Below are 12,695 nucleotides of genomic sequence, written 5' to 3'. Positions count from 1 at the left end.
CTGCCCAGCCTGACTCCAGAGATGCTCCAGACGGTAACATCGAAGGCGGACTGCGACGCGTACCACGTCATGTACGTAGCGCTCCCCCCAGGCTGCGCAGCTCTGTAGAGCCTGTCTCCTAGCGTTGTCAGCCAAAACGCCAGGGCGTTTCCCACGCTGGGTCAGTGAGCGCTGGGAAAAGTGCCTCAAAGAGGCGTGGCCCTAACCTTTCTTTTTCTTCTGATCCTTCCCATGTAGCGTCGGGGCCCTGAGCAGCGTCTTCGAGCAGCTGACCTCGCAGAGACAACGGGAGCTCGCCCCAGTCTTGTTGGCCTACCTGAAGCAGAGCAAGGCATCGGGTAGGTCCAGTGGAGGCGGCGCCACCTTTGTCTGGCGTGCCGAATGACAGCGGCGCTCTGTGTCTGTGAACATTTGTCTCTGCTAATGAGTCTTTTGTGCGCGACATCCTTTTCAGGCTCGACCTGTGGCTCCAACAGCAGCAGCCTCAGCACGTGTCTTTGGCAATGCTTTGGCAGATTCTCCATCTACGTGGATTACGAAGACCTGCGCGGGCTCTTCGAAGGCTTTGGCAGCGTAAGTGGGGCCCCGCCACGCCGTAGAGTGGCTCCTGCCACTGTTTTGGGCAAGCGTGTTGTTTCTCACAACCGGTCTTGTTGTTGGTTTCTCCCCTGCAGTTTGAGGCACTGGACCTTCTGAGCGCCTCCCAACTCGCTCAGCTGACACTAAGCTCCGGCGCGCTGAACAACGCGGACCTGATCGGCCTGGTCTTCGACCGTCTGGACGGCGACAACGCTTTCCAGGACGTCGACGGATTCTTGGCAGCTCTCACCCGGACACCGCAGGTATGTTGTCATCGCTGAGGTGGCAAGCGCGCACAGGTGTTGTTTTCCTGTGGGGCAAAAGCACCCGAGGGGCGTTTGTGACAGCCATTGCACTGTTCTTTTTTTTTTTTTGTTGTTGTTGTTGCTTTTTAAATCTGATGACAATGCTGGTCTCTGCTCGTTTGTCGTTTCCCCTAGGCTTTGGACATCAATCCTGTGGTGCGGGACATCATGATGAATCGGGTCTTCGCCGTCATCAGCCCACATTTGGAAGGCTTTGGGAGCCAAGAGTGGGTGTCCTGGTTCACCGTCAAACTGATTCCCCTCCTGCCCAGCCTGACGCCAGAAATGCTCCAGACAGTAACGTCGAACGCGGACTGCGACGCATACCACGTCATGTACGTAGCGCTCCCCACGTGCTGCACAGCTCTGTAAAGCCTGCCGCTTAGCACGGCCAGCCAAGACGCCCGGGCGTTTCTCGCGCTGGGTCTGTGAGCGGTGGGGGAAGTACGTGTACGAGGCGTGGTCCTGACCTTCCTTTTTCTTTTGACCTTTCCCATGCAGCGTCGGGGCCCTGAGCAGCGTCTTCGAGCAGCTGACCTCGCTGAGACAGCGGCAGCTCACCCCAGTCTTGTTGGCCTACCTGAAGCAGAGCCAGGCATCGGGTACGTTTGTCTCGCGTGCTGAATGACAGCGTCGCTTTTTGCGTCTGTGAGCGTCTGTCTCTCCTAATGAGTCTTTTCTGCACGTCATCCTTTTCAGGCTCGACCTGTGGGTCCAACAGCGGCAGCCTCAGCACTTGTCTTTGGGCGTGCTTCGGCAAATTCTCCATCTACGTGGACTACGAAGACCTGCGCGGGCTCATCGAAGGCTTTGGCAGCGTAAGTGGGGCCCTCGACCGCGCTGTACTGTTGCTCCTGCCACTGTTTTGGCCGAGCGTGTTGCATCTTACAAACGGTGTTGTTGTTGTTTTCTCCCTGGCAGTTTGAGGCACTGGACCTAATGAGCGCCTCACAAGTTGCTCAGCTGACACTAAACTCGGGCGCGCTGAACAACGCGGATCTGATCGGCCTGGTCTTTGACCGCCTGGACGCCGGCAATGCTTTCCGGGATGTTGACGAGTTCCTGGCAGCTCTGACCCGGACACCGCAGGTACGTTCTGATCACTGAGATGACAAGCACGCGCAGGCGCTACTTTCTGTGGGGCGAAGTAGGATCTTAGTGGCGTTTGTGATGCGGTTTTTGTTTTGTTTTGTTTCGTTTTGTGATTTTTAACGGTGGTTTTGATGCTCTCTGCCCGTTTCCCTTAGGCTGTGGACATCAGTCCTGTGGTGAGGGACATCATGATGAATCAGGTCTTCGCCGTCATCAGCCCTCATTTGGAAGACTTCGGGAGCCAAGAGTGGGTTTCCTGGTTCACCGTCAAACTGACTCCCCTCCTGCCCAGCCTGACTCCAGAGATGCTCCAGACGGTAACATGTTGTCAGCCAAAACGCCAGGGCGTTTCCCACGCTGGGTCAGTGAGCGCTGGGAAAAGTGCCTCAAAGAGGCGTGGCGTTTCTTTTTCTTCTGATCCTTCCCCGTCGGGGCCCTGGGTCAGTGAGCTCGCCCCAGTCTTGTTGGGACCTGAAGCAGAGCAAGGCATCGGGTAGGTCCAGTGGCGGCGCCACCTTTGTCTGGCGTGCCGAATGACAGCGGCGCTCTGTGTCTGTGAACATTTGTCTCTGCTAATGAGTCTTTTTAGCGCGACATCCTTTTCAGGCTCGACCTGTGGCTCCAGCAGCAGCAGCCTCAGCAGCGTGTGTCTTTGGCAATGCTTTGGCAGATTCTCCATCTACGTGGATTACGAAGACCTGCGCGGGCTCTTCGAAGGCTTTGGCAGCTCAGATTTAAAAAAACAACAACAACAAAAAAAAAAAGCGGAACAGTGCAATGGCTGTCACAAACGCCCCTCGGGTGCTTTTGCCCCACAGGAAAACAACACCCATTAGGTCCAGTGCCTCAAACTGCCAGGGAGAAAACAACAACAACACCGTTTGTAAGATGCAACACGGCCAAAACAGTGGCAGGAGCAACACACAGCGCGGTCGAGGGCCCCACTTACGCTGCCAAAGCCTTCGATGAGCCCGCGCAGGTCTTCGTAGTCCACGTAGATGGAGAATTTGCCGAAGCACGCCCAAAGACAAGTGCTGAGGCTGCCGCTGTTGGACCCACAGGTCGAGCCTGAAAAGGATGACGTGCAGAAAAGACTCATTAGGAGAGACAGACGCTCACAGACGCGCAAAGCGACGCTGTCATTCAGCACGCGAGACAAACGTACCCGATGCCTGGCTCTGCTTCAGGTAGGCCAACAACAAGACTGGGGTGAGCTGCCGCTGTCTCAGCGAGGTCAGCTGCTCGAAGACGCTGCTCAGGGCCCCGACGCTGCATGGGAAAGGTCAAAAGAAAAAGGAAGGTCAGGACCACGCCTCGTACACGTACTTCCCCCACCGCTCACAGACCCAGCGCGAGAAACGCCCGGGCGTCTTGGCTGGCCGTGCTAAGCGGCAGGCTTTACAGAGCTGTGCAGCACGTGGGGAGCGCTACGTACATGACGTGGTATGCGTCGCAGTCCGCGTTCGACGTTACTGTCTGGAGCATTTCTGGCGTCAGGCTGGGCAGGAGGGGAATCAGTTTGACGGTGAACCAGGACACCCACTCTTGGCTCCCAAAGCCTTCCAAATGTGGGCTGATGACGGCGAAGACCCGATTCATCATGATGTCCCGCACCACAGGATTGATGTCCAAAGCCTAGGGGAAACGACAAACGAGCAGAGACCAGCATTGTCATCAGATTTAAAAAGCAACAACAACAACAAAAAAAAAGCGGAACAGTGCAATGGCTGTCACAAACGCCCCTCGGGTGCTTTTGCCCCACAGGAAAACAACACCTGTGCGCGCTTGCCACCTCAGCGATGACAACATACCTGCGGTGTCCGGGTGAGAGCTGCCAAGAATCCGTCGACGTCCTGGAAAGCGTTGTCGCCGTCCAGACGGTCGAAGACCAGGCCGATCAGGTCCGCGTTGTTCAGCGCGCCGGAGCTTAGTGTCAGCTGAGCGAGTTGGGAGGCGCTCAGAAGGTCCAGTGCCTCAAACTGCAGGGGAGAAACCAACAACAAGACCGGTTGTGAGAAACAACACGCTTGCCCAAAACAGTGGCAGGAGCCACTCTACGGCGTGGCGGGGCCCCACTTACGCTGCCAAAGCCTTCGAAGAGCCCGCGCAGGTCTTCGTAATCCACGTAGATGGAGAATCTGCCAAAGCATTGCCAAAGACACGTGCTGAGGCTGCTGCTGTTGGAGCCACAGGTCGAGCCTGAAAAGGATGTCGCGCACAAAAGACTCATTAGCAGAGACAAATGTTCACAGACACAGAGCGCCGCTGTCATTCGGCACGCCAGACAAAGGTGGCGCCGCCTCCACTGGACCTACCCGATGCCTTGCTCTGCTTCAGGTAGGCCAACAAGACTGGGGCGAGCTCCCGTTGTCTCTGCGAGGTCAGCTGCTCGAAGACGCTGCTCAGGGCCCCGACGCTACATGGGAAGGATCAGAAGAAAAAGAAAGGTTAGGGCCACGCCTCTTTGAGGCACTTTTCCCAGCGCTCACTGACCCAGCGTGGGAAACGCCCTGGCGTTTTGGCTGACAACGCTAGGAGACAGGCTCTACAGAGCTGCGCAGCCTGGGGGGAGCGCTACGTACATGACGTGGTACGCGTCGCAGTCCGCCTTCGATGTTACCGTCTGGAGCATCTCTGGAGTCAGGCTGGGCAGGAGGGGAGTCAGTTTGACGGTGAACCAGGAAACCCACTCTTGGCTCCCGAAGTCTTCCAAATGAGGGCTGATGACGGCGAAGACCTGATTCATCATGATGTCCCTCACCACAGGACTGATGTCCACAGCCTAAGGGAAACGGGCAGAGAGCATCAAAACCACCGTTAAAAATCAAAAAAAAAAAACAAAACAAAAAAACAAAAACCGCATCACAAACGCCACTAAGATCCTACTTCGCCCCACAGAAAGTAGCGCCTGCGCGTGCTTGTCATCTCAGTGATCAGAACGTACCTGCGGTGTCCGGGTCAGAGCTGCCAGGAACTCGTCAACATCCCGGAAAGCATTGCCGGCGTCCAGGCGGTCAAAGACCAGGCCGATCAGATCCGCGTTGTTCAGCGCGCCCGAGTTTAGTGTCAGCTGAGCAACTTGTGAGGCGCTCATTAGGTCCAGTGCCTCAAACTGCCAGGGAGAAAACAACAACAACACCGTTTGTAAGATGCAACACGCTCGGCCAAAACAGTGGCAGGAGCAACAGCACAGCGCGGTCGAGGGCCCCACTTACGCTGCCAAAGCCTTCGATGAGCCCGCGCAGGTCTTCGTAGTCCACGTAGATGGAGAATTTGCCGAAGCACGCCCAAAGACAAGTGCTGAGGCTGCCGCTGTTGGACCCACAGGTCGAGCCTGAAAAGGATGACGTGCAGAAAAGACTCATTAGGAGAGACAGACGCTCACAGACGCAAAAAAGCGACGCTGTCATTCAGCACGCGAGACAAACGTACCCGATGCCTGGCTCTGCTTCAGGTAGGCCAACAAGACTGGGGTGAGCTGCCGCTGTCTCAGCGAGGTCAGCTGCTCGAAGACGCTGCTCAGGGCCCCGACGCTGCATGGGAAAGGTCAAAAGAAAAAGGAAGGTCAGGACCACGCCTCGTACACGTACCCCCCCCACCGCTCACAGACCCAGCGCGAGAAACGCCCGGGCGTCTTGGCTGGCCGTGCTAAGCGGCAGGCTTTACAGAGCTGTGCAGCACGTGGGGAGCGCTACGTACATGACGTGGTATGCGTCGCAGTCCGCGTTCGACGTTACTGTCTGGAGCATTTCTGGCGTCAGGCTGGGCAGGAGGGGAATCAGTTTGACGGTGAACCAGGACACCCACTCTTGGCTCCCAAAGCCTTCCAAATGTGGGCTGATGACGGCGAAGACCCGATTCATCATGATGTCCCGCACCACAGGATTGATGTCCAAAGCCTAGGGGAAACGACAAACGAGCAGAGACCAGCATTGTCATCAGATTTAAAAAAACAACAACAACAACAAAAAAAAAGCGGAACAGTGCAATGGCTGTCACAAACGCCCCTCGGGTGCTTTTGCCCCACAGGAAAACAACACCTGTGCGCGCTTGCCACCTCAGCGATGACAACATACCTGCGGTGTCCGGGTGAGAGCTGCCAAGAATCCGTCGACGTCCTGGAAAGCGTTGTCGCCGTCCAGACGGTCGAAGACCAGGCCGATCAGGTCCGCGTTGTTCAGCGCGCCGGAGCTTAGTGTCAGCTGAGCGAGTTGGGAGGCGCTCAGAAGGTCCAGTGCCTCAAACTGGGGGGGAAACCAACAACAAGACCGGTTGTGAGAAACAACACGCTTGCCCAAAACAGTGGCAGGAGCCACTCTACGGCGTGGCGGGGCCCCACTTACGCTGCCAAAGCCTTCGAAGAGCCCGCGCAGGTCTTCGTAATCCACGTAGATGGAGAATCTGCCAAAGCATTGCCAAAGACACGTGCTGAGGCTGCTGCTGTTGGAGCCACAGGTCGAGCCTGAAAAGGATGTCGCGCACAAAAGACTCATTAGCAGAGACAAATGTTCACAGACACAGAGCGCCGCTGTCATTCGGCACGCCAGACAAAGGTGGCGCGCCTCCTCCACTGGACCTACCCGATGCCTTGCTCTGCTTCAGGTAGGCCAACAAGACTGGGGCGAGCTCCCGTTGTCTCTGCGAGGTCAGCTGCTCGAAGACGCTGCTCAGGGCCCCGACGCTACATGGGAAGGATCAGAAGAAAAAGAAAGGTTAGGGCCACGCCTCTTTGAGGCACTTTTCCCAGCGCTCACTGACCCAGCGTGGGAAACGCCCTGGCGTTTTGGCTGACAACGCTAGGAGACAGGCTCTACAGAGCTGCGCAGCCTGGGGGGAGCGCTACGTACATGACGTGGTACGCGTCGCAGTCCGCCTTCGATGTTACCGTCTGGAGCATCTCTGGAGTCAGGCTGGGCAGGAGGGGAGTCAGTTTGACGGTGAACCAGGAAACCCACTCTTGGCTCCCGAAGTCTTCCAAATGAGGGCTGATGACGGCGAAGACCTGATTCATCATGATGTCCCTCACCACAGGACTGATGTCCACAGCCTAAGGGAAACGGGCAGAGAGCATCAAAACCACCGTTAAAAATCACAAAACGAAACAAAACAAAACAAAAACCGCATCACAAACGCCACTAAGATCCTACTTCGCCCCACAGAAAGTAGCGCCTGCGCGTGCTTGTCATCTCAGTGATCAGAACGTACCTGCGGTGTCCGGGTCAGAGCTGCCAGGAACTCGTCAACATCCCGGAAAGCATTGCCGGCGTCCAGGCGGTCAAAGACCAGGCCGATCAGATCCGCGTTGTTCAGCGCGCCCGAGTTTAGTGTCAGCTGAGCAACTTGTGAGGCGCTCATTAGGTCCAGTGCCTCAAACTGCCAGGGAGAAAACAACAACAACACCGTTTGTAAGATGCAACACGCTCGGCCAAAACAGTGGCAGGAGCAACAGCACAGCGCGGTCGAGGGCCCCACTTACGCTGCCAAAGCCTTCGATGAGCCCGCGCAGGTCTTCGTAGTCCACGTAGATGGAGAATTTGCCGAAGCACGCCCAAAGACAAGTGCTGAGGCTGCCGCTGTTGGACCCACAGGTCGAGCCTGAAAAGGATGACGTGCAGAAAAGACTCATTAGGAGAGACAGACGCTCACAGACGCAAAGCGACGCTGTCATTCAGCACGCGAGACAAACGTACCCGATGCCTGGCTCTGCTTCAGGTAGGCCAACAAGACTGGGGTGAGCTGCCGCTGTCTCAGCGAGGTCAGCTGCTCGAAGACGCTGCTCAGGGCCCCGACGCTGCATGGGAAAGGTCAAAAGAAAAAGGAAGGTCAGGACCACGCCTCGTACACGTACTTCCCCCACCGCTCACAGACCCAGCGCGAGAAACGCCCGGGCGTCTTGGCTGGCCGTGCTAAGCGGCAGGCTTTACAGAGCTGTGCAGCACGTGGGGAGCGCTACGTACATGACGTGGTATGCGTCGCAGTCCGCGTTCGACGTTACTGTCTGGAGCATTTCTGGCGTCAGGCTGGGCAGGAGGGGAATCAGTTTGACGGTGAACCAGGACACCCACTCTTGGCTCCCAAAGCCTTCCAAATGTGGGCTGATGACGGCGAAGACCCGATTCATCATGATGTCCCGCACCACAGGATTGATGTCCAAAGCCTAGGGGAAACGACAAACGAGCAGAGACCAGCATTGTCATCAGATTTAAAAAAGCAACAACAACAAAAAAAAAAAAAAAGCGGAACAGTGCAATGGCTGTCACAAACGCCCCTCGGGTGCTTTTGCCCCACAGGAAAACAACACCTGTGCGCGCTTGCCACCTCAGCGATGACAACATACCTGCGGTGTCCGGGTGAGAGCTGCCAAGAATCCGTCGACGTCCTGGAAAGCGTTGTCGCCGTCCAGACGGTCGAAGACCAGGCCGATCAGGTCCGCGTTGTTCAGCGCGCCGGAGCTTAGTGTCAGCTGAGCGAGTTGGGAGGCGCTCAGAAGGTCCAGTGCCTCAAACTGCAGGGGAGAAACCAACAACAAGACCGGTTGTGAGAAACAACACGCTTGCCCAAAACAGTGGCAGGAGCCACTCTACGGCGTGGCGGGGCCCCACTTACGCTGCCAAAGCCTTCGAAGAGCCCGCGCAGGTCTTCGTAATCCACGTAGATGGAGAATCTGCCAAAGCATTGCCAAAGACACGTGCTGAGGCTGCTGCTGTTGGAGCCACACAGGTCGAGCCTGAAAAGGATGTCGCGCACAAAAGACTCATTAGCAGAGACAAATGTTCACAGACACAGAGCGCCGCTGTCATTCGGCACGCCAGACAAAGGTGGCGCCGCCTCCACTGGACCTACCCCGATGCCTTGCTCTGCTTCAGGTAGGCCAACAAGACTGGGGCGAGCTCCCGTTGTCTCTGCGAGGTCAGCTGCTCGAAGACGCTGCTCAGGGCCCCGACGCTACATGGGAAGGATCAGAAGAAAAAGAAAGGTTAGGGCCACGCCTCTTTGAGGCACTTTTCCCAGCGCTCACTGACCCAGCGTGGGAAACGCCCTGGCGTTTTGGCTGACAACGCTAGGAGACAGGCTCTACAGAGCTGCGCAGCCTGGGGGGAGCGCTACGTACATGACGTGGTACGCGTCGCAGTCCGCCTTCGATGTTACCGTCTGGAGCATCTCTGGAGTCAGGCACCACGTCATGTACGTAGCGCTCCGCAAATGCCGGACAGCTCTGTGACACCTGTATTGTATTGCCCGCTGAAGGGCAGCGCTGCTCGCGCGCGGCGTGTGAATTTGTGTCTTAATGAGTCATTTCTGTGCATCACTGCTGCAGGCTCAACCTGTGGATCCAGCACCAGCAGCCTCAGTGCTTGGCTTGAGGAGAGCTTTGGCAAATTCTCCATCTACGTGGATTACAAAGACCTGCGTGACCTCAACACAGGCTTCGACAGCGTAAGCGGAGCCTGCCGTGCTTCCCAGTTGTTCCCGCGACTGTTTTGGCCGTCTGGCTTATTTCTAATGATGTTGTTATTTTTGTTTTTTCTCCCCCTCCAGTTTGAGGCACTGGACCTTCTCAGCACTTCTCAGGTTGCTCAGCTGACACTAGGGTCTGGAGCGCTGAACAACGCGCACCTGATTAACATGGTCTTTGACCGCCTGGAGGCGGCAACTCTTTCCAGGATGCTGAAGAGTTCTTGGTGGCTCTCACCCAGACCTCACAGGTGTGTTCTCGTCACTAAAGATAGCAAGCTTTGCTTTGCCTGAGACAAATAAAAAACAACAACAAGGAAAGATTGTGGCATGATTTGGAATGTGAAGATGGTTTTTTGTTTGTCATTCCCCCTTAGGATTTGGACATCAACCCTGTGGTGAGGGACATCATGATGAATCGAACCTTCGCCATCATCAGCCTTCATTTTCGCCGACTTTTGAGCCGACGACTGGGTTTCCTGGTTCACGGTGAAACTGACTCTTCTCCTTCCCAGCTTTGACTGCAGAGATGCTCCAGACGGCAACATCACACACCGACTGCGGCGAATACCACATCATGTACGTAGCGCTGCCGAAGTTTGCGACCGCCCTGTAACGCGCGTCCCGTAGCACTGTTAAAAGGAACGCCAGGGCGTTTCTAAAGCAAGTTCAGCGGGTGGGGGAATCTACGCTAATGAGGCATCGTCCTTACCATGTGTTTTGATCTTTGCACTGTAGCGTTGGGGCTCTGAGCAGCGTCTTTGACCACATGACTTCGCTGAGACAGCAGGAGAGCTCACCCAAGTCCTGCTGGGCTACCTGAAGCAGCACCGCCTCGGGTAGGTCCGGTGAGGGTTGGCGCTTTGTTTTTGTGTTGTGCGCCAGAAGGCCGCGCCGCTTGCGGGTCTGTGAATGTCTGCGTCTCCTAATGAGTCATTTCCTGTGCATCTTCATCCTTGCAGGCTCGACCTGTGGGTCCGACACCAGCAGCCTCAGTGCTTGGCTTGAGGAGAGCTTTGGCAAATTCTCCATCTACGTGGATTACAAAGACCTGCGTGAGATCAACACGGGCTTCGACAGCGTAAGCGGACCTGCCGTGCTTCCCAGTTGTTCCCGCGACTGTTTTGGCCGTCTGGCTTATTTTCAAAAAACAAAACAAAAAAAAATTTTTGTTTTTTCTCCCCTGAAGTTTGAGGCACTGGACCTTCTCAGCACTTCTCAGGTCGCTCAACTGACGCTAGGGTCTGGAGCGCTGAACAGCGCGGCTCTGATTAACATGGTCTTTGAGCGTCTGGAGAACGGCAACTCTTTCCAGAATGCTGAAGAGTTCTTTGTGGCTCTCACCCAGACCTCGCAGGTATGTTCTCGTCACTAAGATAAAGCAAGCTTTGCTTTGCCTGGAGACAAAGAAAAACAACAACATTCAAAAGATAGTGACACCATTGCTGATGCGAAGATGGTTTTTTGTGTGTCATTCCCCTTAGGATTTGGACATCAACCCTGTGGTGAGGGACATCATGATGAATCGAACCTTCGCCATCATCAGCCTTCACTTCGCCGACTTTGCGACCGACGACTGGGTTTCCTGGTTCACGGTGAAACTGACTCTTCTCCTTCCCAGCTTGACGGCAGAGATGCTCCAGACGGCAACATCACAAACACCGACTGCGGCGAATACCACGTCATGTACGTAGCGCTCCGCAAATGCCGCCCTGACAGCTCTGTGACACCTAAAAGGAACGCCAGGGCGTTTCTAAAGCAAGTTCAGCGGGTGGGGGAATCTACGCTAATGAGGCATCGTCCTTACCATGTGTTTTGATCTTTGCACTGTAGCGTTGGGGCTCTGAGCAGCGTCTTTGACCACATGACTTCGCTGAGACAGCAGGAGCTCGCCCCTGTCCTGTTGGGCTACCTGAAGCAGAGACGCGCCTCGGGTAGGTCCGGTGAGGGTTGGCGTTGTTTTGTGTTGTGCGCCAGAAGGCCGCGCCGCTTTGGGTCTGTGAATGTCTGCGTCTCCTAATGAGCGTTTCCTGTGCTTCATCCTTGCAGGCTCGACTTGCGGGTCCGACACCAGCAGCCTCAGTGCTTGGCTTGAGGAGAGCTTCGGCAAATTCTCCATCTACGTGGATTACAAAGACCTGCGCGAGATCAACACGGGCTTCGACAGCGTAAGCGGACCGCCGTGCTTCCCAGTTGTTCCCGCGACTGTTTTGGCCGTCTGGCTTATTTCTAATGATGTTGTTGTTTTTTGTTTTTTCTCCCCTGAAGTTTGAGGCACTGGACCTTCTCAGCACTTCTCAGGTCGCTCAACTGACGCTAGGGTCTGGAGCGCTGAACAGCGCGGCTCTGATTAACATGGTCTTTGAGCGTCTGGAGAACGGCAACTCTTTCCAGAATGCTGAAGAGTTCTTTGTGGCTCTCACCCAGACCTCGCAGGTATGTTCTCGTCACTAAGATAGCAAGCTTTGCTTTGCCTGGAGACAAAGAAAAACAACAACATTTGAAAGCGCTTTCGTGACACCATTGCTGACGCGACAGGCGCTTTTTGTGTGTCATTCCCCCTTAGGATTTGGACATCAACCCTGTGGTGAGGGACATCATGATGAATCGAACCTTCGCCATCATCAGCCTTCACTTCGCCGACTTTGCGACCGACGACTGGGTTTCCTGGTTCACGGTGAAACTGACTCTTCTCCTTCCCAGCTTGACGGCAGAGATGCTCCAGACGGCAACATCACACACCGACTGCGGCGAATACCACATCATGTACGTAGCGCTGCCGAAGTTTGCGACCGCCCTGTAACGCGCGTCCCAGCACTGTTAAAAGGAACGCCAGGGCGTTTCTAAAGCAAGTTCAGCGGGTGGGGGAATCTACGCTAATGAGGCATCGTCCTTACCATGTGTTTTGATCTTTGCACTGTAGCGTTGGGGCTCTGAGCAGCGTCTTTGACCACATGACTTCGCTGAGACAGCAGGAGCTCGCCCCTGTCCTGTTGGGCTACCTGAAGCAGAGACGCGCCTCGGGTAGGTCCGGTGAGGGTTGGCGTTGTTTTGTGTTGTGCGCCAGAAGGCCGCGCCGCTTTGGGTCTGTGAATGTCTGCGTCTCCTAATGAGTCATTTCTGTGCATCACTCCTTGCAGGCTCGACCTGTGGGTCCGACACCAGCAGCCTCAGTGCTTGGCTTGAGGAGAGCTTTGGCAAATTCTCCATCTACGTGGATTACAAAGACCTGCGCGAGATCAACACGGGCTTCGACAGCGTAAG

General features: G+C 55.7%; 4 protein-coding genes across 4 annotated transcripts in view; 1 reads left to right on the top strand and 3 right to left on the bottom strand.

Annotated features, from left to right (window-relative positions):
* Nucleotides 1-3,489: 3,489 nt before the first annotated feature.
* On the bottom strand, nucleotides 3,490-5,312 carry LOC127171648 (uncharacterized). Its single transcript, XM_051120454.1, has 5 exons — nucleotides 4,921-5,312; nucleotides 4,559-4,758; nucleotides 4,292-4,392; nucleotides 3,788-4,175; nucleotides 3,490-3,611 (listed from the first exon to the last, which is right to left on the bottom strand). The coding sequence occupies exons 1-4, from the start codon at nucleotides 5,068-5,070 to the stop codon at nucleotides 3,934-3,936; spliced, it is 693 nt and encodes a 230-aa protein (XP_050976411.1). The 5' UTR covers nucleotides 5,071-5,312; the 3' UTR covers nucleotides 3,490-3,611; nucleotides 3,788-3,933.
* On the bottom strand, nucleotides 5,084-7,598 carry LOC127159907 (uncharacterized). The gene is made up of 7 exons (XM_051102615.1): nucleotides 6,824-7,598; nucleotides 6,557-6,657; nucleotides 6,320-6,438; nucleotides 6,053-6,220; nucleotides 5,676-5,875; nucleotides 5,409-5,509; nucleotides 5,084-5,310 (listed from the first exon to the last, which is right to left on the bottom strand). The coding sequence occupies exons 1-7, from the start codon at nucleotides 6,988-6,990 to the stop codon at nucleotides 5,084-5,086; spliced, it is 1,083 nt and encodes a 360-aa protein (XP_050958572.1). The 5' UTR covers nucleotides 6,991-7,598.
* Nucleotides 7,599-7,638: 40 nt separating this feature from the next.
* On the bottom strand, nucleotides 7,639-9,161 carry LOC127159811 (uncharacterized). The gene is made up of 6 exons (XM_051102578.1): nucleotides 9,088-9,161; nucleotides 8,820-8,921; nucleotides 8,583-8,703; nucleotides 8,314-8,481; nucleotides 7,934-8,133; nucleotides 7,639-7,767 (listed from the first exon to the last, which is right to left on the bottom strand). The coding sequence occupies exons 1-6, from the start codon at nucleotides 9,159-9,161 to the stop codon at nucleotides 7,641-7,643; spliced, it is 792 nt and encodes a 263-aa protein (XP_050958535.1). The 3' UTR covers nucleotides 7,639-7,640.
* A 741-nt stretch (nucleotides 9,162-9,902) lies between these two features.
* Nucleotides 9,903-12,695, top strand: part of LOC127159268 (uncharacterized) — a 4,443-nt gene continuing 1,650 nt past the window's right edge. The window contains exons 1-7 of the mRNA XM_051102174.1: nucleotides 9,903-10,010; nucleotides 11,265-11,365; nucleotides 11,481-11,599; nucleotides 11,700-11,867; nucleotides 11,998-12,197; nucleotides 12,355-12,455; nucleotides 12,572-12,679. Coding sequence (XP_050958131.1) covers nucleotides 9,961-10,010; nucleotides 11,265-11,365; nucleotides 11,481-11,599; nucleotides 11,700-11,867; nucleotides 11,998-12,197; nucleotides 12,355-12,455; nucleotides 12,572-12,679 — 847 coding nt within the window. The 5' untranslated portion in view covers nucleotides 9,903-9,960. The remainder of the gene's footprint in view (nucleotides 10,011-11,264; nucleotides 11,366-11,480; nucleotides 11,600-11,699; nucleotides 11,868-11,997; nucleotides 12,198-12,354; nucleotides 12,456-12,571; nucleotides 12,680-12,695) is intronic.

Source organism: Labeo rohita, chromosome 1 (assembly GCF_022985175.1).
Source record: "Labeo rohita strain BAU-BD-2019 chromosome 1, IGBB_LRoh.1.0, whole genome shotgun sequence".
NCBI classification, from domain to species: Eukaryota; Metazoa; Chordata; class Actinopteri; order Cypriniformes; family Cyprinidae; genus Labeo; species Labeo rohita.
The sequence above is the reverse complement of the archived record's forward strand: the minus strand, read 5'-3'. Positions and strand labels throughout refer to the sequence as shown.

Coding starts and splice junctions, on each gene's coding strand:
- LOC127171648 (XM_051120454.1), bottom strand. CDS start 5,070: ATGAGCGCCTCACAAGTTGCTCAGCTGACACTAAACTCGGGCGCGCTG. Junction 4,759..4,920: donor CTCTGACCCGGACACCGCAG/GTACGTTCTGAT, acceptor CGTTTCCCTTAG/GCTGTGGACATCAGTCCTGT. Junction 4,176..4,291: donor GAAGCAGAGCAAGGCATCGG/GTAGGTCCAGTG, acceptor CATCCTTTTCAG/GCTCGACCTGTGGCTCCAAC.
- LOC127159907 (XM_051102615.1), bottom strand. CDS start 6,990: ATGATGAATCAGGTCTTCGCCGTCATCAGCCCTCATTTGGAAGACTTC. Junction 6,439..6,556: donor GAAGCAGAGCAAGGCATCGG/GTAGGTCCAGTG, acceptor CATCCTTTTCAG/GCTCGACCTGTGGCTCCAAC. Junction 5,510..5,675: donor TGCGACGCATACCACGTCAT/GTACGTAGCGCT, acceptor TTTCCCATGCAG/CGTCGGGGCCCTGAGCAGCG.
- LOC127159811 (XM_051102578.1), bottom strand. CDS start 9,161: ATGACGTGGTGCCTGACTCCAGAGATGCTCCAGACGGTAACATCGAAG. Junction 8,482..8,582: donor TCTTCGAAGGCTTTGGCAGC/GTAAGTGGGGCC, acceptor TCTCCCCTGCAG/TTTGAGGCACTGGACCTTCT. Junction 8,134..8,313: donor CTCTCACCCGGACACCGCAG/GTATGTTGTCAT, acceptor CGTTTCCCCTAG/GCTTTGGACATCAATCCTGT.